This window comes from Anser cygnoides, chromosome 32 (assembly GCF_040182565.1).
Source record: "Anser cygnoides isolate HZ-2024a breed goose chromosome 32, Taihu_goose_T2T_genome, whole genome shotgun sequence".
In the NCBI taxonomy this organism is placed as follows: Eukaryota; Metazoa; Chordata; class Aves; order Anseriformes; family Anatidae; genus Anser; species Anser cygnoides.
Genome location: NC_089904.1, coordinates 2,839,803 through 2,866,469, shown reverse-complemented (window position 1 = coordinate 2,866,469; position 26,667 = coordinate 2,839,803). Strand labels below are relative to the sequence as shown.

At 59.1% G+C, this 26,667-nt stretch overlaps 1 protein-coding gene across 3 annotated transcripts; it reads right to left on the bottom strand.

Annotated features, from left to right (window-relative positions):
- Window positions 1–252: 252 nt before the first annotated feature.
- SPATS2 (spermatogenesis associated serine rich 2) lies at window positions 253–26,257 on the bottom strand. Of its 3 annotated transcripts, none has more exons than XM_066985502.1 (13): window positions 26,101–26,257; window positions 21,139–21,473; window positions 14,639–14,718; window positions 14,250–14,358; window positions 13,371–13,420; window positions 11,943–12,201; window positions 11,492–11,701; window positions 9,610–9,745; window positions 3,725–3,783; window positions 2,982–3,091; window positions 1,923–2,025; window positions 1,381–1,595; window positions 253–1,286 (listed from the first exon to the last, which is right to left on the bottom strand). In XM_066985502.1, exons 2-13 carry the CDS (start codon window positions 21,161–21,163, stop codon window positions 1,011–1,013), a joined length of 1,632 nt encoding a protein of 543 aa, XP_066841603.1. In that variant the 5' UTR covers window positions 21,164–21,473; window positions 26,101–26,257; the 3' UTR covers window positions 253–1,010. The 3 variants fall into 3 exon arrangements, with proteins under 3 accessions (XP_066841603.1, XP_066841602.1, XP_066841604.1); XM_066985501.1 differs by having other exon boundaries at window positions 11,492–11,704; window positions 26,101–26,256; XM_066985503.1 differs by having other exon boundaries at window positions 11,492–11,704; window positions 21,255–21,473; window positions 26,101–26,256.
- Window positions 26,258–26,667: the final 410 nt, after the last annotated feature.

Sequence of the window (26,667 nt, the reverse complement as noted above, 5' to 3'; positions counted from 1 at the left end):
CCTTTATTGATGAGGGCAGAGGGGGGGCCCGTTACAGGCCCGCCCCCTCCTCTTGAAGCCGGGGGGTTCCCCCAGCACTGGGCTCCCCCCTCACAGCACCAGCTCCAGGCCCAGCCCCTCCCAGGCGTCGGTTATTTTTACCCCTCCCCGTTGGCCCCCCCGCAAGGTGGGACCGGTTTGGGTCTGCCAAAATGGGGAGGGAGGGGGGCGGGGGGGGGGCCGGTCCTGGCTAGCACGGCACGGACAGCGGCGTTGAACGTGAACGTCTTTATTCGAACAAGGCTAAAGGAGGACGGTCGCGCTTCCCCACCCGGTATCGCCCAGGATTAGCTCTGCTAATTGATATTGCTATAAATTTAATTTAGGGACAGAGGCTGCAGCATGAAGGGGAAGGCGAGAAGGGGTGGGGGGGGGGGAGTGAATAAAATGAAGAGATTTCCCCCAAACATAACAAAGAGAGGAGCGAAGGGTGCAAACACTGGCTGCGTGTGTCCCCCCCTCCTCATGCCCTGAAGGCAGAGGTCTGGATTTCTGCCAGGGCCCCCCCCAAAAATGCAGCCCCCAGCTCCCCCAAAAACCACCTCGAGCCCCCGTTTCGCAGCGCTCAGCCTCATTGCCAGCATGAGGCCAGGGCTGCTGCGGGCTCCTCCGAGGTGAGCCCCCGGTGGTGGCGCACAGGAAAAAATAAAAAGGGGCTGGGGGCTGCGTTGGGGGCCCCCCCCCTCTGCCGGTGGTGGGATCGGAGCCACAGGGATTCACAGAGGGGAGAGGAAAAGGTGAAAGAAAGGGGGGCGTGGGGAGGGCTGAACACGGGGACGGCGCAGCACAGGCGTGAGCACAGCAGACAACGGGGGTGGGAGAAGAAGGGATGAGAAAGAAAAAGAAAACCAACCGAACAATGGCATGAGAACAGAGAAGTGTAAACTTTCCTTCGTTAACAACTCTAGCTAGGAGCTTCCTCCGCTCTTGTTCCCTCGCTGGACCGGAGGCAGGGGGAGAGCGCGGTGCCCTCAGGAGCTGCTGGCTCCCTCCTGGCGGCTGGCTCGGGGCTTGCGCTGCGGCAGCCCCGGGCTGTGCGTGCCGGCGGCAGGGCCGGGCTCCGGGGGCTGCGGCTGGCGGGGGTTGCCCAGGGGCTGGACCCCCGGGGGGTTCTGATGCCTGCCGTGCGCCTGGCCCGGCCTGCTCCGGTGTCGGTTCCCGCTGGGTCGCCCGGCGGCGGGGGGACCGGTGTGGCGCTGGCCCTGGGGCCTGAAACCGGCTCCTGGGCGCCTGTTCCCCGGGGCAGCCTGGAAGGGAAGAGGGTGGGAGGGTGAGCGAGGGCGGACGGGGGCAGCTCCCGTGCCCCCAGCGCAGAGCGAGCTGTCCTCGGGGTGCGGGTACCTCTCGGGGAGGCTGGGGGGGATGACTGCCGGCGGCCCCCGCTGCTGCCTCTGCGGGGGCCGAGGGCTTCTTGCTCGCTGCGGTAAGGCTCGAGGCGGAGGCGGAGGCACAGGCGGGGCTGGCGGGAGCGGAGGTCTCGCTGGGACTGTTCAGGGACACGGCGGTGACAGAGCTGCACTGGGAACGGGTGGAGTAGCTGTTCTTTGGATGAGAAACTGGAAGAGAAACACCCCAAAATGCACGCTCTGCGCACGAGACCCCGACTGCTTGCCACCCACCCCCCCCCCCAGCCGCTGCTTGGGCCCTGTGACAGCGCGGCTGGGGCAGCTCGTGGCTGGAGCCAAAGGCTTGAACAGCAACGGAGCGCTTTGTGGCAGGATTAAACTTCAGTTGTGGGGACTGCAGAGGGGCTCAGCTCATGGGGAAGGGAAGAACAGAGCCCCGGGCAAGGGAGGGCCACTCCGCAGCCAACTCCTCTCCCACTATCACGGTTTGGGGACAGATGTGCAGTTTTGGTGGACACTGGCTCCCAGCCCGCTCACCTTGCCCGAAGGAGGCGATGCTCTTCTTCAGCACGTCCAGATCGCACGTGAACCGCGCCACCCTGCCCAGCTCCTCGTCGTACTTCCGCTCGCTCACAAAGTGCTTCAGGGAAAAGAGCGAGAACGCATGTTAATTCAGTCCGGGCACTGAGTTAGGGAGCACGGGAACGGGAAATGGAGACAAAGCTCTCCTGTTTTGGGCCAGTAACAGGGATCTGAGCTGAGTGCTGCTTGAAAAGCCTTGGCTGAGAAAGCAGGTGGCTACAAGGACTTCAGGAAAGCAAGGAACAGATTTTTGTGCTGCATGACTTCCACCTCCAGGCGAGCAGCCTTCCTCGGGCCCCGGGAGCCCAGCCGCAGCCTCACAGTGGCTCCGGTCTGCAGCCGGCGCCGTCCAGGCCTCTGCTCCGGCTGCTCAGAGGCAACAGGTTCCTCGGCTGCACTAATCCTGCTACAGGGGCGAGTGCTGCAGGAGAACAGGGGTGACAGCAGCTCGGTTTTCAAGCTGGAGTTTAATTGATCCTTCACGCAACTTCGCACTGACCTCTTGTGACAGGAGCCGGTGTGCCGGCGAGCAGAAGTGTTTTACAGAATATAAAAGCAACTCATGCACAGCAGGCAGGCTCTCCGAGCTAGGTGGAAAGGCAGAGGTCAGCCTGCACCAGCGGGAGGTTTTCACTACTGCTCCGAGGACAAAGCTGCAGCTTGGCCACGTTCCCGGCCCTGTGCCAGTTCACAATGGCTGAGGGTCGAACTGCACGCACCGGGGTTAATGTTTGGATGGTCGTTTGTTGGCTGAAGTTAGTATTTCGTAATGTAAGATACGCTAAGAGTGAAGATTTGGGATGAAGGGGCCCAGGCCCTGCTGCGTGGCTGCAGACAGCGGTATGCAGAGCACTGGTGCCGCATTTGGACGCCACAGAGACCAGGGAAGTCTTGCGCTCGACAGAAAACTGCGCCCAGATGCATCGAGAACCCGGGAGGTTACAAAAAAGCGTGTCGTGTTCGGGCGAGAGTGGGACTAAGTTAGATCAGAGAGGAGCGGAGCGGAAAGCCCACCTTTATGTCAGCTCTGAGCTCGACCAGCTGCTCCTCCGACATCCGCACCGCCACGTCAGTCATCTTCTTCAGGGCCTCGGCCTTCCTCTGCCGGCTGACCAGGATTTCCACTGCAGAACAGATCGCAGCTCAGGCCGCGCCGACACCGGAGCAGCCGCAGCCCCGGCCCCTTATTGGTAAGCAGCGGGTGCCCCACGGCCCCCACGGACAGCCCCGTGCCAGCTGCACAGCGGCCCCAGCTCCCCCCGCTGCAGCCACCCGCGGCTCCAGACGCAGACGGAACCTGAGCTGTGAGCTGACTCCAAGAGACGGGCGCGACACGCAGCTTTAGCAGCTTTGCCTCCCTCCTCTCCCCGCGCTAACTACTTCCCCGGGGCCTCCTGGGCTCGGGGGGTTGGGGCCGCGTCCCCGTGGAGCTTCCTAACGGCACCAGGCGGGCTGACAAAGCCCGTTCCAGCTGCCCGAAACGCCAAAGCGCTCAGCAACGGCTGCCAGAAGGGTGCAGCTCATCCCCCCTCTGAGGAGGGCACAGAGCAATGGCCTCGCAGAGGACCCCCGTCAGGCAGCAAACTGTCCGGTCACGGCACACAGCTAGCTCGAGGTTCTGGCTGCGTAGCGCTCTCCGTTATTCAGAACAACGTGAGCAGGAAGTAAATAAAAATCTGCTTCTTGGGGGGGCTGCCTCTTTAGGGTGCAGCAGCACGTACAGCTCGCCGGGGGCTGCTATAAAGCCGGAGCCTTACTTGCTTCTGCTTTCACTTTGTCCATTTCGGCCAGCAACGCCACCTCGCGATCCATCAGGCTGGGGAAAAACAGGGAAAGGAAAAAGGAGAAGGATTTAGTACCAAACAAAGGGGACACCCAGATCCTACGGAAAAAGCGCGGCGGCTGGCGGTTTCTGGGTTTGCCGGCCAGCGAGCGGAGACCAACAGAGGGCAGCAGGAGCCCGCCGCCAGCCCGGCTTTGTTCCGGAGGCCGAGCGGTGCTGCGGGCTCTGCTGGCACAAAACTTGCTCTGGGTGAGCGCGGGGCACGGCGCTGCCTTCCCCAGAACCAGCTGGGTGCGTGGTCACCTTACCTCCGGTAAAGTCACGAGCCGCTTGGCAAGGGCGGAGGGAACGGCAGCCGTGCCGCTGGCGCAGCCGCGCTCTGCTGGACTTCAACGGAGCCAAGCGAGGGCGCAGCTCTTGGAAGGGTTAGTTGTTCAGGGCACCGGCTAGCGGGGCAGGATGGGACCCACAGCGCCATTTGGGCATTTGGGCACTGTTCCCTGCCAGCAGCCTCTCGGAAGCCACACCGGGAAGCCACCTCATCGCAGCGCCTCGCTCTTACACCCTTCGTAGTTAATTAAACCTAGAAAAGCGTCCAGAAACCCCAACTCGGGTGCTCTGCCCCGCTTCACAGCGGGGTGCACGATGCAGATCCCAAAGGGCTGCAGGGCCGACACGGGAGCAGGCGCCGCTCCGGGGGGCGCAGCCCCCACCACCCAGCTCCTACGGTCCAAGGGTTTCTCACCCGCGGCGGGAGCACCCCAGGGGGTCGCGGCGAAGCATCGCCCCTCGCCAGGAGGCTCCGCGTGCCTCGAGCGTGTCCGTTGCCACGAGACGGCGATTCCCCCGGGGCATCACGGCGGCAGCCTTTGTGCGAGCAGAGCCGCGCGGCTCCTGACCAAATCCAGCACGTTTGGGCGACCGAGCGCCTGCCAGCAAGGCAGGGCAGGGCAGGGCAGGCAGCTCCGCAGCACCGCTGCTCGCAGCCTGAAGAGGAGGGCTCTGATCCCACCGAGCGACTGGCGTTACAACGGGAGGGGAAACACCAGTGCTCCCGCTCTGGACAGAGCCAGGTACTGGTGGAAGCTGTTCCTCACCACGAGGAATCCAACTGCTCACACACACCCTGCCTGGAAACCTTTCTGTGCTTCTACGCTTCGCCTCCCACGGCTGCTCCTCAGCTGTGCCAGCGGCATCGCTGCAGCTCGCCTTCCCCCAGCCGCCGCCGGCCGCCTGAACGCATTTGACATCCAGCCTGTGACATTCGCTTCAGCTCCTGTTTTCTAAATAACGCGCCCTGGTTTCAGCTAGGATGGAGTTAATTTTCCTCCTAGCAGCTGCTGTGGTGCTGCGCTTGGGATTTAGGATGAGAAGAGCGCTGATAACACGCTGATGTTTTAATTGTTGCAGAGCACCGCTTACACCAAGCCAAGGACTTTCCAGCTTCTCGCTGTCCTGCCAGCAGGAGCTGGGAGGGGACAGACCCAGGACAGCTGACCCCAACTGGCCAAAGGGGCATTCTGCACCATTTGGGGTCATTCTGAGCAATTAATACGGGGCGGGCTGGCCGCTCAGGGGCAGGCTGGGCATCGGTCAGCGGGTGGTGAGCAACAGCATCGTGCATCACTTGTTTGTACACATTATTATTATTTTCCTTTCTTTCCTGTCCTAATAAACTGTCTTCATCTCAACCCACAGGCTTTCCTTTCTTTCTGATTCTCTCCCCCCTCCCAGAGAGGGAGGAGAGAGGGTGAGCGAAGGGCTGCGTGGTGCTGAGCTGCCGGCGGGGTCAAAGCACGGCGCTATGAAAGCAAAATCCTTCCTTGCACGCGTGAGCTTTACGGTGCCTGCAGCACAGACACCGAATTATACCGAGGGCGATATCAGCGAAGCACAGGGTCAGCCCTTCAGCACAGGCCACGGGCTTTTTCAGCGAGAACGGCTCGCCTGAAAATGGGAAGAGTATTTATTTTAGCGGCTGCCTGCGAGGGAACCCACGGGGCGGCTGAAATGCAAACTCGAACCGCGGCTCCCGCTCCTCTGCATGTCAGAGAGGATGGAAGCGAGATCAATTTAAACAATTCCCTCTGAACAGCAGCTTTGACATTTGGCGGCTTCTGTTGATTTATCGCCCTGTCCGTCTGCCCGTTCAGGGCAGGAATTGTTTCTGCTCGTAGCACAGCAGGGGCCTGAGCCAGGTCAGGCACTCTCAGCCCAACTGCGCAAATACAACAGCGCGTGTCAAAAGCTACGCTAATAAGGCTTCACCTTGTCTCCAGCCGTCCCCAGCGCAGCTCGACCTGGCTCCACAACAGCAGAAGCAAAGGCAGGGTCCAGGAAAATGCCCCCGGTGCCCGCCCAGGGCCACGTCACCGCAGGAATCCCCCGGAGCCGCAGCCACGAAGGTGCGAGCGTGGCCACAACGATTAACGGGGTGCAGGAGCAGCCCGGCCGCGCTGCGCGCCCCATAAACGCCTCCCCCTCAGCGCACACCTCGCTCCTGCGGGCTGGTTTGGGCTTTCTCCTCCAGGCAGACCCTCACGTACCCCGGCACAGCCTACAGCCTGCGTCCCTTTGTAATTTAATTTCCTCGGCAGAGCCCAGCTGGAGGCCTTTACCCAATTTTACAGTTGGGCTGGCTGAGGAACGGAGGTCAAGCCGCTCGGCCCGAGGTTCGCGTGACGAGCGACTCGGAGCAGCCCCCGGTGCTCTTTCCGTCCCGAGAAGGCCCCCGCACGGCTTCTGCTCCCCCCATACCCAACTGCCTGCCCCCGGCTCCGTGCAGCACAGCGCCCGGTGCTGCGCTGCTCTGTCCCGGGACAGGAACGCAAACCCGCCTCTGCCAGAAAGGCTGAGCTCGAAGAAAGGAAGCTGGGAAGAAAGAGGGGCAGCAGATAAACCGGGAGCTGCCGAAGATAAAATAACGCTGGGTGCTCGGCTGCGAGCCAGCTGCCGGGAGAGAGGCTCTCGGCCCCGTGCCCACCTCAGCGCGCAGCACTGAGCTCACCCACCCCACCCAAAGGGCTCGGGGGGCTCCCAATTGCTGCTTTCCCTGCCAGAAAAAGGTATTTTTCCTGCAGGAAAAATATTGTGGGGATTGGGGACTGTCGGGACGCCCTCGTTCAGGTTACCCCATCGTCCCCAGCCCAGAGGAGGGCCACAAAGATGACCAAGGGGCTGGAGCACCTCTGCTACGAGGACGGGCTGAGGGACCTGGGGGTGCTCAGCCTGGAGAAGGCTCCAGGGGCCTAAAAGGGGCTGCAGGAAAGCTGGGAGGGACTCTGTAAGGGTGGGTGGTGATAGGACGAGGAGTAATGGCTTTAAACTAAAAGAGGGCAGGTTTATATTAGATATAAAGAAGAAATTCTTCGCTCCAAGGGCGGCGAGGCCCTGGCGCAGGCTGTCCCAAGGAGCTGTGGGTGCCCCGTCCCTGGCAGCGCCCAAGGCCGGGCTGGATGGGGCCGGGGGCAGCCTGGTCCGGTGGGAGGGGTCCTGTGCACGGCAGGGGGCTGGGATTAAATTGGGCTCTCAGGTCCCTTCCAACGCAAACCGCTCTGTGATTCCACGATAAATCCTCGCACGGCAGGAAACCTACCCCCGCCCCTCAGGGTGGATTGCAGAGACCGTGACGTGCGCCTGGCCTCGGCGCAGGCCCGACCGCGGTGCGCTTCTGGCGAGGGGATGAAGCCAGGGACCCTCGCTGGTTTAAAAGGACACCCGAAGTGCGTCTGTGACACACACGAGCTGAAACGGTCCCCGCTTCGCTTCTCCTGTTTCCTGTTTCAGATGAACAAACCTGCTTTTAAATCAGGCTTGCCTTTGGTAGGACGCCAGCCGGAGCAGTGATTCAGCACGAGGATTTAACCGCTGGATCTCGTCCTGTGCCACGGGGTTTAAAAATACACTGATTGTTCTCTGGGTCAGGAGGGGAGTGGGGGAAAAAAAAGAAAAAAAAAGAAAGCTGTGATGGAACAAATTGCGTCTCGGCTCACCGGCAGCCGCATCACTTTTGGGAAAAGGAAGGCAAATCTTTTCTGAATGCCCTGGCTGCAGAGGGGCTGCCTATGGGCTGCGTGGGGCCGGCCCCCAAATGGGCAGCTCCTGTGCTGGGCATTTGTCAGAGAAGGCTCCCGGTGGCCCCGCGCCAGGGGAGAAGGCTCCCGGAACCGCGCGTCCTGCTTCGCCCGCCCGGCTTATCGGAGCAGCGCCGCGGGACTGGACTTGGGTCTTTAACCACGCCGAACGTGAAGCAAGCCTTCTCCGGGCGATAACACAGAGTCAAAGGGCGAGGGATTGCTTACGCAGACCCGGGCACGGTAACCAGAAGAATGACGTTTTCCAAAGCAAGGGAGGTTTTTTAGAGATGCTGTAAGGTAGGGAGGCAGACAAGACCTAACAAAACCCGCTGCATGCAGTGGTAGTATTGGATCTGCCTCAGCCGTGACTCGGCAGCCACTAACAAAGCAGGGCCTAATATGAACGTGAACACACCTGAGTTAGGGCCACAAATCTCTCAGCCATCAGCGGGGAAAATCCCCTCCTGCTACGGCTTTTCCAGAACACGAGAGGGGCTGGGAGCTCCTCGTCCAACTTTGGCTCGGAGACCGCAAGCGTTAGGGAGCATCAAAACACGGCTGAGGGCACGCAGACACCGCCGCCAACCCTGCCTCTCCCTCTCGCCTCTTCGGTCGAGTTCAAAAGTCTTCCATTAACACTCTTTGTCGCTATTTTTAGCGCACGCTGAATTTAAATGCGGGGCAGCATTCCGCTCCAGGAGAGCGCTTCCAGGTAGCAAAGTTCAACACAAGTACGCGCACGAGAAAAAAAAGCCCAGGCTGAACAACCAAGTTCGCCAAAGGGCTTCAGAATTCAGCAATCCTTACATCGCTACCACTAAACACTCTTGCCTCTGAGGCCACAGAGTTTACAGACGCAGATAGCTTTTGACACAGATTTGCAAGTCTGCCAAGTCTCTGCTTTAATCCTTCGGCGTGATAGCAGCATTTTAGTTACTTGTCAAATATTACTCACTTCAGGCAAGGAGAACTCTCTGTGCAGTTTCTTACGAATATTTCTCTACCAAAAGCAATCATGTTTGTATAGCCAGGAAGAACAACTTCTCACTAATAGACTCAGTCAGCCAGGACAGCAAGTGCATCTGATGTTAGGACTTTTGGAATATCATCTTAAAGCACTTACCCAAAACAATGAAAACGTTCATTAAGAAGACCTTGTTACACACGTAGGGAACATCATGCCCAGTATTAAAAGCTTGGTTTAATAAAGGAGAAGTAATGCTCTACAGAATGATCCTGAATGTGTATTTATACCTTCGGAAGGATCCTGCTCTTCCATGTTATATTGAACCCTAATTTGAAGATGTCAAATATAAATGTTTGTTTTGAAAAGACGCAAACTGCTGCACTCTTTGCTCCCAACACCTCTCCTTCCAGCACCTGGCAGACAGCAGTCATCTGGAGAGTTCCTTGCCTTATCTGGTGTCTAAAATGGCTTTATGGTGCCAGGTTAACTCTCTCGTACAAAAGCAGTGCCAAAGATTGTCAAAGACCCGGACGGACACAGCGAAGCCTTGCAGGTGTTTTAGCCTCTCGCTGCACGAGGGGGATGACAGCCCAGCAAAGCTGCCTGCAAAGGCGGCTTCTGGAAATTGCAGAGCACAAGACTTTAGACTCCAGCTCATTCTTTACAACATGCTGAGCTCTCAGGCGCTGAAGAACGGCGCTTGGCCAGCAGGGCAAACACCAGCATGCCATTAGGCTGACTGGAAAGCTGAAGTCCTATTCCAAACCCATTGATCTTAATCCTCAACATCTGGATCCGTTCCTACATTTTACTTACCTGCTCTGCAGTTCAGCAAAGACCTGCTTCATCTTCTTAATGGAAGCATCCATTTCCTCTTTCACCACAACCCGGTACCGAGCCAGTGAAACGGTGCAGCGCTGGAGATCCTTCACTGATTTTTCAATATTAGAACCTACCAAGAGACAGAGAGAGCTCAAACAGCCGTGTCAATCATACTGCTAAATCCTCCCACCAGGGATAAATCAGGAGATGGCTTTCCCTCTTATTTTAACACTGCACTGCTTGGTTTTAAAAAATTTCCTTCCCCAGTGCAAAGGCACTAGGTTCAGCAGGGGCAGCTCTAGAGATTTTCCTGCTGGGGAAAGATCTTCCAGAGCTTGTGGAATTTCCTTCTATGGGCAGAGATGTCCCTCCACATTTTCAAATACATGACAAGAATCATAGAATTTCTTCCTTATATCTAATCTAAGCCTACCCTCTTTTAACTTAAATCCTTGTCCTATCACCGCACTTACACCCAATGCAGCTCTGAGTCGCTTCTGTGTGTGAGAAACAAAGTTGTGTTTTCGCATTTGAAGGTGTTTTTGCAGTGGAAAATTCCACTAACCTTGCATATCCAACAGTGATTGTGCGGCAGAGCAGTGGGGAGTTATGTTAAGCAGATAAGGGGAAGGTCCCACTGTCCCAAAGTAAGGAGGACAGCTAAGAAAAACAGGATGAGCAGTAAAAACAAAAATCACGGGCCCTCTAGCCACGAGAGAAGAAGAAAAAAGAAAAGGAAAAGGAAAAATTAACGGCTGGTCAAATAAAAACGTACATATATGGTACAGACGTGCATCGAGTAGGTTCTGAACCTGTAGTACTCAGCCAAAGAGGAATCGGGAGAAATCGGGTGTCGGGTAATAGGGAATATAAGGTTATGATAAACTTTTGCTGCGCGCTCCTGCCTGCAGGACGCCCGCCATTGCAATCGCGAATAAAGCAGCTTCACAGAAGACCCTGTCTAAAAAAAATTATTGAAATTTTTCTCGCACGCGTTAGGGATAGGAAACGAGGGAAGCGAATTCCGCTCCCAGGACCAGCACACCGCATCGCTGAGCGATACGAAACGACTGCTCGCTTGGAGAAGAGAAGCGTCTCGGGAGCTAAAATTAAATTTGTACAGAAGGTTATTTCCTCAGCCCAGGAGATGAGAGGATTGGCTCTCTGCTGCCAGGGTTAGTCTCCGCGTCTCAGCTCGCCATCAGGGTGCAGCACCTTGCCCGAGCCCTCCGCAGCTTGCTGGAGCACAGTTGCCCCCTGCCAAGCTCCATTAACAACTGCTCATTACAGCTTTAGCGCACAGCGCCAAGGTGAACCACCACCACCGCGTCTCACTGTGCTAATTATAATAACTGCGACCACAATTGGGGTCTCTGAGGTCCTTCCTGTCCCCCCTTGTTATTGTACGAACTCCACTGTGGAGAAAGCACTCAAAAGAGGAAAAAAATAAAAAATCTGGTGGAAGGAGGCTGTCACTTCTTGTAACAGGGCTGGACCAAACTTGTGGCCTTTCGACAAATTCTCACAAAAGATGAGAAACAACCTAAAGGCTCGGCGAGGGAGCACGCAGAAGAATGGGCTAAACGTATGCAGCGAGACCGCCTGCCTCCTCCCCTGCTTCTCACACCCACGGGTTTGCTGCTCCGGGCACTACCGTCTAAACTGCTGTCAAGATTCCCCACTGTGCATAGGGGAGAAGAGGAGAAGAGTGCGAGTTAGCAGCCGGATAATAAGAAGGAATGTTAGCTTGCATTAAAATCAACGTCCGGCACGCCTCACCGCTGTCTGCCAGCGACACCGCGGAAGAGGCGGCGAGAATTCGGCCAGCAGCGACCTGCCGCGGCACCGGAGCGGGTGCAGCCCCCCAGGGCCTTACCGAGCTTCTTGTTGGCAGGTGAGATGGGAACGTCATCCAGCCGCGCTCCGGGCAGGCAGGCGGGAGCCGAGTTGCTCGCCGTGGTTCTGGACAGAGACCTGCTAGCGCTCCTCTGCTCAGGCCGCTGTCTAAGAGATGAAGGGCTCTGGGAAGGATGCATGGTGAGCGATTTTGTGTCAAAGCCTGCTATTCCATTCTCTAGCTCAGGCACTGCTGTAGAAAAGCACACTCGTTTACAGGGGAACGCGAGGAGGACAGCAGAGCCCTGACCGCCTCTTTACGACAGCGAGCAGGAATCAGAAATCAAGGCGAGCTGCTCGCTCCTGAAGAGCCGTCCAAAGAGCTCGGTACCCAGAGCCGACCCGAAACAAAGGAACCCAAAAGGCAAGAGGGCAGCGCTCTGCTCGTTAAGCGCTCGGTGCCCGTCTCCTGCGATACCCTAGAGACTAACCTGTTCTATCAGGCATGGCTGGTGCGGCAGACTCGCAATCCTCTAGCTCCCTGGCATCAATTGAAAGCGCATCCAAACCTTCGCTGAGCGAGTCCACGGACTCGGTGTCGTGGGCGCAGCCGTTCACATGGTAACCGTTAATTCCACCCTGCTCCGAGTCCGCCGACGGCTCCTCTTCAGTGGGCACCAATTTCCCGGGGTCTGCGAGGCCAGGGCTCGACTCGGTTTGCGGTTTCGGTTTGGTTTTCTTCTTCTTGTTCTGAGGATTAGGCATCCGCGCCACAAAGGGGGGGGAAAAAAAGGAAAAAAAAACACGTTAAGCTTAATTCCTAAAGGGAAAATTAAGCTTACGCTTACTGGCTGAAAGTAGCCGAATTAAGTGCTTTTTCAGCCGGCCTGGCTGTTGATCCTATTAACAGTCGGAGGGATTTATTCCACAATGAGGACAGACACGGGGGCTTTAATGCGACACGGATGCGTTATCCTCTCTGGCGGCGCGCCAGCGAGACCGAGGCTGCGTAACCCATGGGCAACGGGAGAGGTTCGGGGCCACAACCTGCAGCAGCCCCGTGCCGCTCGGGGGGAGCTCCCAGGGCTTTCTGCGGCAGCCAGGCAGAACTTTCTTTTATTCCAGACCTCGCTCTGACAAAAATTCCCTCGTTTCCCAGCACGCGGCTGTTCAGTCGCAGTTTTCCCCTCCCTGTTTCATTCTGGTGCTTTTCAAGAATTCAAAGGAGTCCTTCTGAATAATTACGATTTTATTCTCGCCCTGGCGGATTTAGACATTATAATATCAAGTCCTGGAACTTTGCAAATTTTTATTTAACCATTTCACAGGGGTCTGAGCACAGCACTAGGCAAAACAGGCGAGGAAGCTTACATGACACAGAAATATATTTCCACAGACCTCAGCATTAAATGCAACTGTTCAGCTCCAAAGGTTACCGATGAAAAATGGAACCGCACGACTATCCGAACAGTGAATTACAGAGCTCTGTTGAAATAAAGGGACCTGAGAAAGATTTACTTCAGCGTGGGGCTGGGAGCGTGGATTAGGGGTCCTGTGGAGGGTCAGCAGAATAAAAGCTATTGCTAGGGCAGTAAGTCTAGAAGCCTTTTTTTCCGCTGCTGCACCCACCACAATGTGCCTGACAACTAAATTGAATGCAAATGCGGTGAGACGGTGATGTTTACAACTTGCACCGAAGTTAGCGTGTAAATCACTGCCCTGAATAGTGAGGCACCTGATAACCTAGTGATCATCTCGGGCTACCATCAATATACGCGTTCGCTCTTTGCTTTCTTTTCTCATTGAAATTATGAGGAATGCCTACCGTTCTCTGCAGTCCGAATTTATGCTCTCCCTCATCCTCAAAATAAATAAGAGAGGAGATAAATACCTTAGTAAAGTATATTTAAAGGCATTACCTTTTTTTTGCCTGTTACAGTCCATTCTTTCAGTACTTCACTGGCGTTGCCTAAAACAAAACGCAGAGATGAGTTTTGATGAGTGGGCAAGGCGCCTGCTTCCAGCTCTTTCACGTGGAAGCACCTCCACACCTGGTGCCAGCCGCGACGCTTCCTGCGCTCAGCAGTTTCAGTTCTCTTGGCTGACGTAACAAAAGGATCGGTTTCGTTTTTGCTCCGGCCCGACAAGGACTACTCCCTTAGTACACAGGGCCAGCTGTTTCCAGACAAACAACCTCGCTTCGGCTCTGTCACAGCACAGGTTTGGGCGTTCAGAGCCCTGCCGGAGCAATTTCTGAGCTTGGGGTCTGACACCTGCTGGCTTTTCTCTGCCAGGGACCCCGGCTCAGGATGCCCGAAGCTGCCACGGGTTCTGTGGGCACAGACAGTGTGGCTGTCCGTGATGGTCAGCACAGCAACAAGAGCAGCAAAGGGCCCGGCAGCATCACCAGCAGGGTCACAAAACCCATCTAACACAGCACAAAGTACAGACAGCAACTCTGGAAGCTGACGACGTACCTGGTTTTGCACGCACGAGCAAGAGTTTCTGCGATCGAGCACCTAACACCCATTATCTAACGAGCTATCGAGTACCTCTCTCTGCCTTGACCCCCGGATGGACAAACACCACCAGAAACTGGGAAGAGAACAGGCTGCTGCTCGCCTTTGTGCAGAGCCTGTACTCGGGCACGCTGGGCAGCTCCGAGAGCTCCCCGCCAGCTGAGGCACTTACACGCAGCCCCAGCTGCACGAGCACCGTTGCTTCCCAAAAAGGTCCACAGACAGGGCGGGTAGGAGCCGCGAGGCCACGAACCCAGCCAAGAAACCCGCCGCGGTTACCTTCCATGAAGGCCTGCACCGTTCTGTCCACGCAGTTGTCAAAGTGCTGCAGCACGAGGACGATCTCGTTGTTGCTCCTGTTGGGGACTATGGCACGCACTGCGCTGATCTAGAGGGAGGAAAAGAGGTGACACGTAAACCATCCGCTTTACCCTGCCTTGCGCCTACAGCAGCCCTTCTGCAAGCAGTCTGAAACCCTTAACTGATGACTTCCTTATAAAACTTTAATGCGCCGGGACGATTTAGCCTGAATAAAATTTTGCTTTTGACAGAACTGCAGTTAGCTCCCAGACAGAAACATATTTCACCTCCGAGAGCAGATAAAGATACAGCGCTCATGAGCTCTTCCACAGCGCGTGGCGAGTTAAAGTCTCCGAAGACACATTTACCTTCTCCTTCATGTTTTCAAAGGTTCCTCCTTGGGCCATCACAGTGTTGGACTGCACATCAAAAATAAACCCAGACGGACCTGTGAAGACAAAGGAGAGGGAGGCTGGCTTCTCAACAACAGGCACCAGGAGGCATTTGGAGGGAGGTGAAGCGGGAGGTCAGCCCCGGCTCGCTGCCTTGCCAGGGAGGACGCTGAAATCCTACGAACGCACAGCGTCCGTGGGCCGATCCTGTTACCGGAGGGTAACCAGCCGTGACGTCCCAGCCTCGCTCAACGACCAGGTTCTGTTTTGCCAGCTGGGGTGCTACGAAGCGATCCCGGCTGAACCCGGCGTGCCAACGCCCCGCTGAGCTCAGGAAGCCAATAAAACTCTGAAACCAACCACGGACCAGAGCCGCGAGCCAACAAACGCACGCCCCAGCAGGGCTGGCCCACAACACAATCTTGCTGAAGCCGACCAGTGCCACCCTCCCGTTTCCTGCATTAATCTTTTACTGAGCCCAGTAATAAAGAGTTAATGACAGCCTCAGCGCGAGAGCCTTCGAGCAGCGCGCTCACCAATTTCCTCCACCTGGAGATACAAATGGCAAGCAGCCTGACAAATGGGTTTGAAGATTCAGCACCCTGCGCTCCCCGCCAGCTACGATCTCCAAGGTAATGCTTATTTGCCAAAAGAGACCCATAATCGAGGCAGCCATCGCCAACAGCTCTGCTCCCTGTCAGCGAGCAAAGGTCGCAGAGATCTGCAGGCCCTGCTGCGAGAGATCGCCACGAGGGGCTGGAACCGCAGACCCACGCTTGATTTTGCTGCCAAAGGTCCGCGCAGCCCAAATTTCGGGTTTGCTGCAGGAAAGGGATAGAGCAGGTCGCGGGTGGGCACCCCAGCAGCCTCGCCTCCTCCTTCAAGCCCCTAAAGCCCTTTCCAGGGACTTCCCATCGCCGAGGGCAGATTTCCGAAGAGGGCACCAGCTCGAGCCTCAAGCACGAGGCCAGGGGTCCTCCTGCTGAGCTCCTCAGCCGGGTTCCTGCAGGTGCCACCGCTCGGTGGCTCTGGGGACTGCCTGGGGACAGGGCAGCCCGTCTGCTCACCGCCCTGTGCTGCAGCCCAGCCGCTCTTCCCAGCTGCTGATTCACGTTCCTTCCCTCGCCTCCTCTAAATAACCCGTACGCGGCGTTGAGACACACCATTGACTTCCGCGGTTCCCAGACATTGATGTAGCATTTAAACCGCGATGCCTCCAAGTACAGTGACAGAATTGTGAACATGATGGAAAGGTCAGGCTCTTATTAAGGCTACAGACGAACGGTTAAATTCTTCCCCGCTCCATCCTTACCCGTTGCGGCCCCATGAGCAAGATTTCCTCAAGTTTCCGGAGCTCACCGAAGTTTGAGTTCCCAACTTTGCAGCCCTTAATCTTGTAAACGGCCTTCAGGTTCCCACCGCTGAGCGAGAATTTGCAATCTTTTTTCAAAATCCTCCTCGCAGAGCGGCCACCAAGGACCCAGGTGCCAGGGAAGATGAAGTTTGGCTCCCCCGTGCAGCACATTCTCGGCCGCTCAATCCCATCCCTCCCACATCTCCATTTGCACTTGGTCTTACAGGGCACCGGGCCTGTCAGCGTCGCGCTCCCAGCTGCCTCTCCAGCTCCCCGTCACTCCGCCACGGCCCGAGCCCTCCTGGTGTTAAAACGTTTATCATGCAAAAATTATGCAACGGAGACTACGCTGCATACATTTGATATCGCCCAGGAGCACTCCCAGGCATCATTAAAAGGGCTGCTGGCGCTCGGGTCTCTCGTGGTAGCGGCTACTTGCAAGAGCGGGCGGAATTTAAAGCGCTCACGTCCTTGCGGACGCGAGCCTGGCTGCCACCGGTGACTCTGGGATTTGGGGAATTAACATCTTAGCGGGGACAGAAAGCCCCTCCGAGCTGCCAGGGCTCCGACTGCGCCCGACGTGCCTGACATGACGAGGCACTCCGCTGCTGGGGCTGAGCTCTGCTCATCGAAGCCGGCACCGCGCGGTGCTACCCCGGTGATTCGACGCAATAAACTCCGGAGGCGACGCTAACGGCCTTAATTGCTTCTGGGTTCCCGGCTGTATCCTCCAGGAAAACGGGGTGGCAAGAAGTCATTCATCCCAGATCATTTACCGCTGTATTTCACCGCTGTTTATCGCGCTAATTGTTTCTCCTCAATAGGAACACCGAGGGTACCAGGAAGAATCCACCCTACCGAATATCGCGCTGCCGGCTTATTTCAGTCTGCTCCTCCTGTAACTCCGCTAATTAGTCCTTCCTGTACGAGACACGTGCAAGAATTAAACCTACAACCTCAGAAACGCCCGCTCGGCTTCTTGGCAGCCGGGAATCAGAACGGCCCGGGGCAGACGCGCGCCAAGCGCGGTGGTGGCCCCCCGGCGCCACCTTGCTACAGCGGCACCGAAAGCCCCTCTCCGAGTGATGCCGGGCTCGCGAAGCCCCAGCGTCGCCGCCCGGAGCGCAGCCGAGACTCGGTTAGACTGGGAAACGTTTACGGGGTCTGCAGCTCCTCAGGTCGGCGGTAGCCACGCTGGCTCTGCCGGGCACAGCGCCGACGCGGACCGCGAAGCACCCGAAGGCACGGCGCTGCTCCTGCCGAGCACCTCCGCTCTCCTCCGCCCGCGAGGACCACAAGGCGGCTGTGGTGACAGGACGGGAATTGACGCATCCTCCTGATCAGGGCAACGCAGAACGCCTTCACTCTGTCGGCCTGCTCTTTCAGGCATAACTGTAGATGGAAGGACCCAAAAAACACGGGTAAGTCAAGATTTCCGAAAGAAACGCTGTTTGAAAGATAACGTCCGTGGGAGATGTTTGTGGTTCCGCTGCTCCCAGGCTCCAGGCGTTGCACTTCGAGCTCCACAGCTCGCGTTTGCCAGCCCGGAGCGTCCCTGCTTTCCCTTACAAATTCCATCACCACGCCCCGCTCTTTGTTCACGTGGAAGAGCTCCCGCTAACAGGCAGCAGAGGTACCAACGCCAAGCCCTCTCCCCGTGAATTTGAGGCCAGTAAGTACTAAACCAGGGTGGAATCAACACCTGCAGGTCCGCTGGGGATCGCTCCGTGGTGCTGCGCTGCCGCCGATAGGTTTCATCGACATCAGAAGAAAATACACAGAAAGAACACAGTAACTGAGCAAAAATAAGGGTGTGCCAGCATCTGCCGAGTAGGAATTAACGCTGTGGTTTACAGGGATGCAGAACAAAAGAAGAAAACAAGGTGTCCTGCAGGACTTGACAGCTACCTCTTATGATCCAGGAGAACGACCACCACCACCGTGCGCACCTGCGAGCCCCCCCTGCCACCAAAACACACGAAGCTACTCGAGGGGCTGCGCTCGGCCGATGGGCTCCCCTTGCTCGGCCTCCATCACCGCTCGCTTCCGGGGCCCATTCAAAAACCGGGACTTGGTGCCTCCCATCGGCTGCCGCGGAAACTCTTTCAGTGCCCAAAGAGAGCGCCGTGCGATGCAGAGGCAGCCCGAGGAGACGGCAGCTGCACGACAGGGTTTTGCTAGGCAAGACACCCCGCTTATTTTTTCAGATCGGTCTGAAGGGCCCAAGCATGCCACGCAGCCTCTTGAAGCCCAACCCTGACACAGGAAAGCGATCGGTTCCAACCGGGCTTCAGTTCCGGAAAAAGATGCTTCAGGGGAGTGTGACTATGCGGGGCCAGGAGGGGGACCTGCAACCCCGAGATCTGCCCCCGAGGCTGCCAGAGGTCTGAGCCCAGCAGAAGCAGGATGGCCGTGACATGCCAACGCAGGCTGCATCCCACGTGCAGGTGCCCGATGGCTTGGAAGAGGGGGAAAATTGAACAGGGAATTAAAGCAAAGTTCGCCTGCAGTAGGCTGAACTCGCCGTGGGGCAGCTCTCCGAGCACGAGGCCGGGCAGCGCCTCTGCTTTCAGCGCACGAGCAGCGGGGCAAGGCAAACGCGGGCAGTTTTGGGGAGCAGAGGTGGCAAAGCAGGACGGAGCCACGGTGCTGAGCCTCCCCGCATCGCCCTTCCCCACCTGGCTCCCATCCGCGCGCAGGGGATGGAAAATCAAACTGAACCTGGAGACGGAGGGATGCAGCCAGAGCCCCCGGCGGCTCCCAGCACCAGCCCCTCAGAAGCCGGGATCGGATTTATCGGGTTAGAGAACGCGCTCCGCGCCCGGCTCCGCGTGTTCCCTGCGCGGCTTCAAGCGGCGCGGCCACCTCCTGCTCCGGGGGCTCTCCCACAAAGTCCTCCAGGCGCAGGCTGAGCAAACGGCGAGCGGGCAGCGCGGCCGGGTTCTGCTTCTCCTCCTCGAGCACCGCGCGGGCAAACAAAGGGGGAGATTACAAGGGAACTTCTCAGTCCGCTGGGCGGGCTCCCCACTGCTCTGGCTGAAACGCGCCCCCCCTTGCCGGCGACTGATACCAAAAGGCCTTTCCCCTTTCCAAAACTCACGCAGGGCAATTTCTCATCCGTCTAAACGGCTCCGTGACGCATCCAGACGAGCGGGAGCCCGAGCGCCGTTTGGTTCAGGCACCTGGCACGCCTACAGCCGCGGGCTGATGTCCGGAAACAAGATTTATGTGATTGCTTTGTATCCCGGGGTCAGCAGTCATTCCCCAGCCTGGTGCTGCTTTCACTCAAATCAATTAATCGAGTCGGAAGGGGGATGAGAGGGAACACGCTCGCTTGGCACCGGGGGGGTGGGAAGAGAAGCGCTGGGAGCCGAGGATCACTCCGACAGCGGTAAGCCAACAAACCTCCCAGACTCCGCAAAAATATTTATTTAGCGGTCTGGCATCACGGAGACCTACCTGCGCTCTGAATTTCTGAAGCACCCCTTGCTGAGTGGGTGAGGGCTGAAAGGAGCCACCCGGCACAGCCCAGGGGGACGGGGCTACACGTAGGCGTGCACGCGGGTTTTGAACGGGGCTGATTACGTGCCCGGGCTGCAGATTGAACTGTTTTCCCTTCTGATTAGTTGGGATGTTCGCAGTGGTCCGGGGCTCTTCTGAGCGGCAGCAGCGGGAGGTGGGCTCCCGATTCGGTTTCGAAACTGCTGCGTTATTTACCGTGGCTCTCCCTCGTTCTGCACCTCTCAACACCTCTCCTCCGGCCCTCTGTTACGCACCACAAGGCTTTTGCTTTGCCTTCAGAAAAAAAGAGGAGCTGAAGAGGCTTTGCAGCTTCGCCTGCTCAAGCCCAGGCCCTCACGGAGGGCTGGAAAATACCACAGCACCACGCTGACGCCGTGAGCGGCAAAGGAGCACCCCAAAGCCGGGCCCAGCGCAGCAGCAGCTCTCCCTGTGCCTGCCCAGCAGTCTCCCAGCGCCCTCTTCCTTTGCCCTGCCCGGCCGCAATAATTCCTCCCTGCCCGCCAAGGCACATTTTTCTCCCCGCGCGCTCAGCACCAGCGACTGCCGGGCTCCGCGCCCAGCAGCCGGGAAAAGGTAATTTCGTTAGGACTTGTGCCGAAGCTCCCAAAAAGCGCAGCCACAGACACAGCGTTTTAGAAACCGTTCAAGAATTACCCTGTGCAGTAATTTCCATAACTGCTGCTAATTGCTTCAAATCATGCCCGGGTCTAGCTGTCAGAGGACAGCAGGGCCCCTCAGGTAGACGCCGCTTCTCCGCCAAAGCTGCTCGGAGAAAAGAAATCTACGGAGAACAAAAGCTCCTCTCTTGAAGGCAGAGGACACGAATTGTCAAGCCCGTGCGCCTTAAATTATTAATTAGCAGCCGGCTCAAATAAAAAGAAACTCGTAACCCTCCGCCCCTCCCCGCGCGCTCTGGAATGAATGCTTCACGTGTGGCAGCTGAGATCCCTCGCTCGAAACGAGCCGCTCGGCGCGAGCGCGGCTCTGCCGCTCGACGTGCGACGGCAAGGGAAGGCTGCTGAGGACGGAGCCCCTCGCAACACCCGCTCGCTGCCCTTCAACGCCCATCTCCGAGGGGCGGATGGGATGGGTCCCCCGCTTCTTAACCAGGTTCCTGGCAGAGTGGGGGGCCAGGGCTGCCTCGGGAACAGGGTGAAACTCGGTAGATTTAATCCCCCGGTCGCCCCGACACCACGCGGACGCACCATAGCCAGAGAGGGGAAGCCTCGCACCACCAGCGCCAGGGACCCCAGGGAGGAGGGGGGGAAAAAAAATAATAAGTTTGGCTCTGCAACCCCTCAGCCGCCGAAAATCTTTTTCTCCTGCTTTCTGACAGCGGAAGCGCGGCAATATTAACGTTACGGAGCCGCTGACGGAATCAGAACTGTCCAGCCGGACAACTGAAACGCTGCTAGAAATGTCAGCGGACCCAACAGGTTGTACCGTGTCACCGAGACAGTGACAATAAGCTGTCAAGTGACGTCGGCAGCCTGGAAAGGAGCATAGCAGAAGCAATTAACCCCCTTCCCTAATTGATAACTTTGGAATCAGTCGTGCTGCGTATTGGCATTTGATTGCACCGCAGTCGCATGCATCTTACCTCTCGCATTTTGCTTTTTAGACATCTCGGCGCGTTTGCTCTAACGTCCAGCTACACAAGAGGGGGAAAAAAAAAAGAAAAAGAAAAAAAGAAAAAGAGTCTTTGCCCTCAAGTACCGTAGCTGGCAGTTGCAATTCACACGCCGCCTTGTTTCGACGCGGGAAGCGGCAGATATCTGGTTTGGGATGGCAAAATCCCAGCTGCGAGGGCAATCAGGGTCTGGAGTTGTCAGAATCGCGCTGACAGGCCAGCAGAGCACCACGGCTCCTTCCTCTGAAGAACAGCTCCTTGTCACGACGCCTGGCTGCGGCCGTTGGTGTCGGTCTTCTCGGGTTCTGAGTAGGAAAGGAGGAAAAAAAAAAAAAAAAAAAAACAAAGGAAGTAAGAAATCGCTGCTGAAGTAGCCAAAGGCATACCCCGAGTCTCTCAGCTTGTCAAAACCATCTCGCTGACGCTTTTCCAGAGGAAAACGTGTATTTTGCATTAGGCGCTGCGGAAGAGCCAGCCACCAAAAAGCAACATCAAATACAAAGCGCCGAGCTCCCCACAGGCTCGGCAGGGTTTCAGCAGGCTTCGCTCGGAGCTCCCGCAGCACCCCGGGACGCCGGGCAAGCCCTACAGCCAGCGAGGTTTGGGGGCTCACAGCCCCCCACAGAAAACCACGGCACAAACACGGCTCCCACGAAGAGCCGCGAGCCGAGGCGGACCGGGAGCGCGGATCCCAGGCTTGGTGATCGGGCGATCGGGCTCGGACCTCTGCCGTGAACGCAAGCAGCGCCCCGGGGCCGGCAGAGCTCACGCTTTTTTTTCCCCCCCCCGCTGGTTTCAGCGGGGCACGGGCCACGCTGCAGGGACGGCTCCGCCGCGGCGTTAGGCGCACGGATCTTCAGCCGCCCCCTGCTCGCGGTGCTGGGGGAAGCGGCGAGGGCCAAGGGCGCCGACAGGTTAAACAAAGAACCCCGGGGCGCTCGGTGTAAGGAAGCAACGGAGCCCCGGGAAGGAGGCAGCCCCTCCTCGCGAAGCCTCCCGGCCATGTCCGCGGCGAGGGGGGAAAGGCACGGCCCGGCAGCGCCAAGCTGCAAAGCGCCGCAGCTGGGGACGAAACATCCAGCGGCCAGAGGAGGCCTCGCACGCTGCTGGGGGGACCATCAGGGAACGCGATGAGAGAGAAGCGCACAGCTAAATTTGCTCCAGAAATAATCAGCAGCTCAGCTCCCACCCGTCCCGGATCATTTTTTTTTTTTTAGGGCCGTCCCCAGGACACGGTTTAGGAGCCCGAGGAACGCAGCGATGCTCCTGCAACGCCAGGGTCGGCAACACCGCCCCGCGGCTCGCCAGCAGGGACCCGACGAGCCCGTTTTAATTTAAGAATAGGGTTTTCGTGTACCTGGAGTCTTCCTTTCTTAAACACACAGAGTTATTCCCAGCCAGCGACCCCGGCAAGCTAAGCACGGGACGGAGAGGTGCAGATGCTCACTGCCGGTGCGCAAAGGGCTGCAGAAGAATTCTTTACCTGCGGGCACCAGCTCCAGCCGGGGGAATTAAACGGCGACGGGTCTTTTGCTGCCTCGGGACGCCGAACGCCGTCGGAAATCCCGTGCCAGAAGACGGGGCACCCGGGGAAACCCGGCGCAGGCTGAGGCCGTTTCCCCGATGCGCGCCGGTTCGCGCGAGCGGCCGGGTTTCGGTTCGCTGCTTGCGGCCGCGGGCAGGAAGCGTTCGGCCTCCGGGCGCGTCCCGAGCCCCACGCCGAGGCCGGGAGCGCTGCGGGGGGCTCTGGGCACCGCAGCTCCGGGCACTGGAGCTCCCTGCGCCCGTCGCTCGGAGTTCTCAAAGCGCCCGAAGACAACAACCCGCACCACAAACCACAGCCGCGCTGTACGGACCCCTTGGTAATTTCACTTTTTTTGTGTGTTTGGTTTTTTTTTTTTAAACGAAGGAAGGCGTGCTTGAACCTGGGGGGGGAAGCAGGGGAGCACAAGGAGAAACCGCTGGGTTGCCACAGGGGAGCTCCCTCAAACTCAGCTCGCCAAAGGAAGGGACGCCTGCAGAGCGCTGGCGCGCCCGTCCCCGAAAAGCGAAGAACCGAGAACGCCGCAGCCCTTCGCAGCCCGAAAGCGGCTGCAAAAAGAGCTGCCGGAGAGGGAGTTATCAGGAGATCTCCGACCGGCTGAAATTACTCCCCCTTATCGCCCAGGAAATACACTTTTACCCACTTCAAAGGGGAAAAACCGAGCAGTAATTAAGTCTTGGGGGGGGGGGGGGAACGAGCAGCAGGCGGCAGCTTCCGAAGCAGCCTTTGGCGAGCTCCGGACTAAGCCTCGCCGCGCACAAAAGGTGCGAAGCGACGGGCTGGGGAAACAAAACAGCCTCCGAGAGATCTGGCGAGGATCTACCGGCGCATCCTCGCTCCTCGGTGATGCGATTAAGGCCGAGGCTTAACCCGGAGCCCGCGCACAGCCGCGGGAACGGGGAAAGAGCCGGGGAAAGAGTGGCACAAAGGCGGCACGAAACCGACCCGCGGGGCGAAAGCAAAGTGCCGGCGGGGTGCAGAACAAGCCCCGGCGACGCATTGCACCCGGTTCGGGAAACGTCCTCCTGATTTTCCCAGCCAGCGCGTCAAAGGAGAGCCGATTTCAAAGCACCCCCCCCACGGCGGTAGCTTTCCAGGCTCTTCCCGCTCCGTCCGGCCGGTTCGTTGCCGTAAACTTTCCGCGCTCCCCGTCGGAAAGGAAATCGAACTAGCGGGAAGAAATCCGGCTGGGGTTTGCTGTCAGCCGCTCCGAGGTGGTTTCGGTGAGCAATCCGGCGTTCCTGGGGGGAGAAAGCGGCTCCTCGGGAGGGCTCTGCCCCTCCGCCCCGGGACCCGACGCCAGCGCGCACCCCGCGCTGGCTCACGCTGTGCGGAGCGTGCGGCTAATTGGCTCCTGAGCTAAGCAGTCCCTGGCCACGCGATTTTAATCCTGGTGATCGAGCTCGTTAAGAGGCTCCGGGAGCGCGCACGACGCGTTAAGTACCATCAGCGGCTCCGCTCCTAACGTACCGTCGCTCCCAAGCCGAAATCCATTTTCAGGGACCCCAGAGGACGGTGCCGGAGCCCTGCAAGGCGGCGGTGCGAGGGGGGAATTCGCTCGGTTTTCGGCGCATCTCCCCCCCCCAAAAAAAATCAACGTTTACGCCAGAAGTCCAGGAACGATCTCAGCGCCGGAACCCCGCGACTCGGCTTTGCGGGTTTCCCCCCCCTCAGCAAATTCCCGTTAAGCTCGCAGGAGGCCAAAACACACCCGTGCACCTCTCCCGGGCAGCAGGGGCCTCGGTCGCCTCGAGCCAACTCCTCTGCTTTATCGCCCTGCGCTGGAAGGAAGGGGAGCACCGCGCGGTGTCCAGCGACACGCGACAAACCCGACGCGGCCGCTTCTTGGGCTTTTTTCCCCCCAAAATCGGGACCGGCGGCTTCCAGAAGCCGCCTCCGCCGACGAGGAAGGATCGCACGGCCATGCAGCGCAAAGAACCATTTTAGGACTGGAAAAAATGGTTTCTTAACATCACTCTTGGGGCTCGGGGGTTTTGTGGTGGTTTGCTTTTTTTTTTTTTTTTTTTTTTTTTTTTAGTATTTCCTGAGGCCGCTTATTTCGTGCGGAACAGAGCCGAGCGCTTAACTTCGGAGCTAATTAGCTGTCTGTATTCCGTTTAAATCCGCACGCTTATTGTTCCTTCGCCAAGCGCGTTATGCGGAGCACGGCCAGGCGTTAGCTGCTTCCCCGACGCGCGCCCCCGACGGCTAATTGGGCTTCCTCGGGCAGCACAAGGAAGCAGGGCCGGGTACTTCGGGTGACAAAACGTCCCCGTACCCGCTCCGAGGACGTCACGGCACCCCGCCCGGTGCGCCTAGCCACGATAAACGTGGCGTTTCCCTACCCACCTGCCGAAGGAAACCGGCACCGGGAGCTGCTGTCGGGTCTCGGGCGCTTCGCGCGGCACAAGGCAGGAGGGGAAAGGCTCCGGCCGAGCGCCGCCGCTTTCCGTGCGGAGGCCCCGAGCTCGGCACGTAGCCCGCTTTGCCCTTTCCCCGAGGCCTCGGTGAGCCCCGGGAGGCGACGAAGCACCCTCGGGCTGCAGGGAACGTCGCCTGCAGGGCTTTGCCCCGGGTCCTTTGGAGGCGTCCCAGCCCTTTAGGGGAAGGGAAGCCCTTTAGGGCACGGGAAGATTTCTCAGCGATGCCCAGAACCGTTGAATGTCCCGGCTCGGCTCGGCCCCGACTCGTTCCGCTTTTAAGAGGCCGAAGGCAGCCTTGCAGATTCGGACTTCGCTTTCGAACCGAAGCGCCTGAAAACCGAGACCGGAGCGCGGCGTTTGGGAAAGGGGGGCGGCAAGCGGCGGCGGCAGGCGCCGGCTCTCAAAACCCGGCCCGAAGCGACGGAAACTTCCCCCGGTGTGTAACCCACTGGGGGGGGGGGGGGGGGGCCGAGCCGGTGCCACGGTGCCGGGAGAACCGTTGGCCCCTTTGCTTACCGCCCACCTCAGGGCCGGCGGGCCGAGGAGAAGCGGGAGCCCGTTACAAACGGGGCCCCAACGACAACCGGCGGGATAAACCACGGCACCCGCAGGCTGCGAGGGGCATCGGAGCGGCTTCGGGCTGGGCCCGGGGGAGCACCGGGGGGGGGGGGGGGGGGACCGGGGAGGAAACGGGGCCGGGGAACGGGAGGGCCGGGGAGAGCGGAGGGGGACCGGGGGACCCCGGGGGAGGGCCGGGAAGGACCGGGAAGGACCGGGAACTGCCGCCCCCGCGCCCCCCAACCGAAACCGGAGCAGCGCTGGGGGCCGGGCCGCGGGGAACCCCCCCCCGGTGCCCCCTCCCCCCCCCTCGCCCCCGGGGCCTGCACCGCTCCCGGTGCCCCCGCTCCCCGGTGCCGCTCCCCGACACCCCCCGCCCTCCCCCCCTCCCGGCCGCCCCGCGCTCACCGGCCGCGGCCCCGGGGGCTCCGGGCGCTCCCAGCCCCGCCGCCGCCGCCCCCCCCTTGGCCTCAGGCCGCCGCCGCCGCGCACCGGGGCGGGGGACGGGGGCCGCGGCCCGGCAGGAGCCCTCAGGCCGCGCCAGCCAATCGGGTCCCGGGCACCGTCCCGGCAGCCAATGGGCGCCTCAGGGCCGTCGCATTGCTCCCGCCCCCCCGACCGACGCCGCCAATGAGAAGGAAGGAGAGGCCGGGATCAGCCCGCCTTCCTTCGGCTGTAGCCAATCGGAAGCGAGGCGGGGGACGGGCCGAGCTTTTCTGACCAATGAGAGGGGCTCTGGGTGCGCGGGGCGGGAGGGGACCCAACAGCCAATGCGGGCGCGCGGGTCCCGCCTTCTCCCGCCTCCCGCGCGCGCGGGGGGCGTGACCAACCTCCGCCGAGAGCCAATCGGATCCGGCGGTGGCGATGCCCCGCCTCCCCGTTCTCTCGAGGGGCGGGGCGGGGCGGGGCGGCCGAAGCCGAACGTGGACGGAAACTGCCGAGAGCCTCCGCCCCGCGGCGGAAACGCCCGAGCGC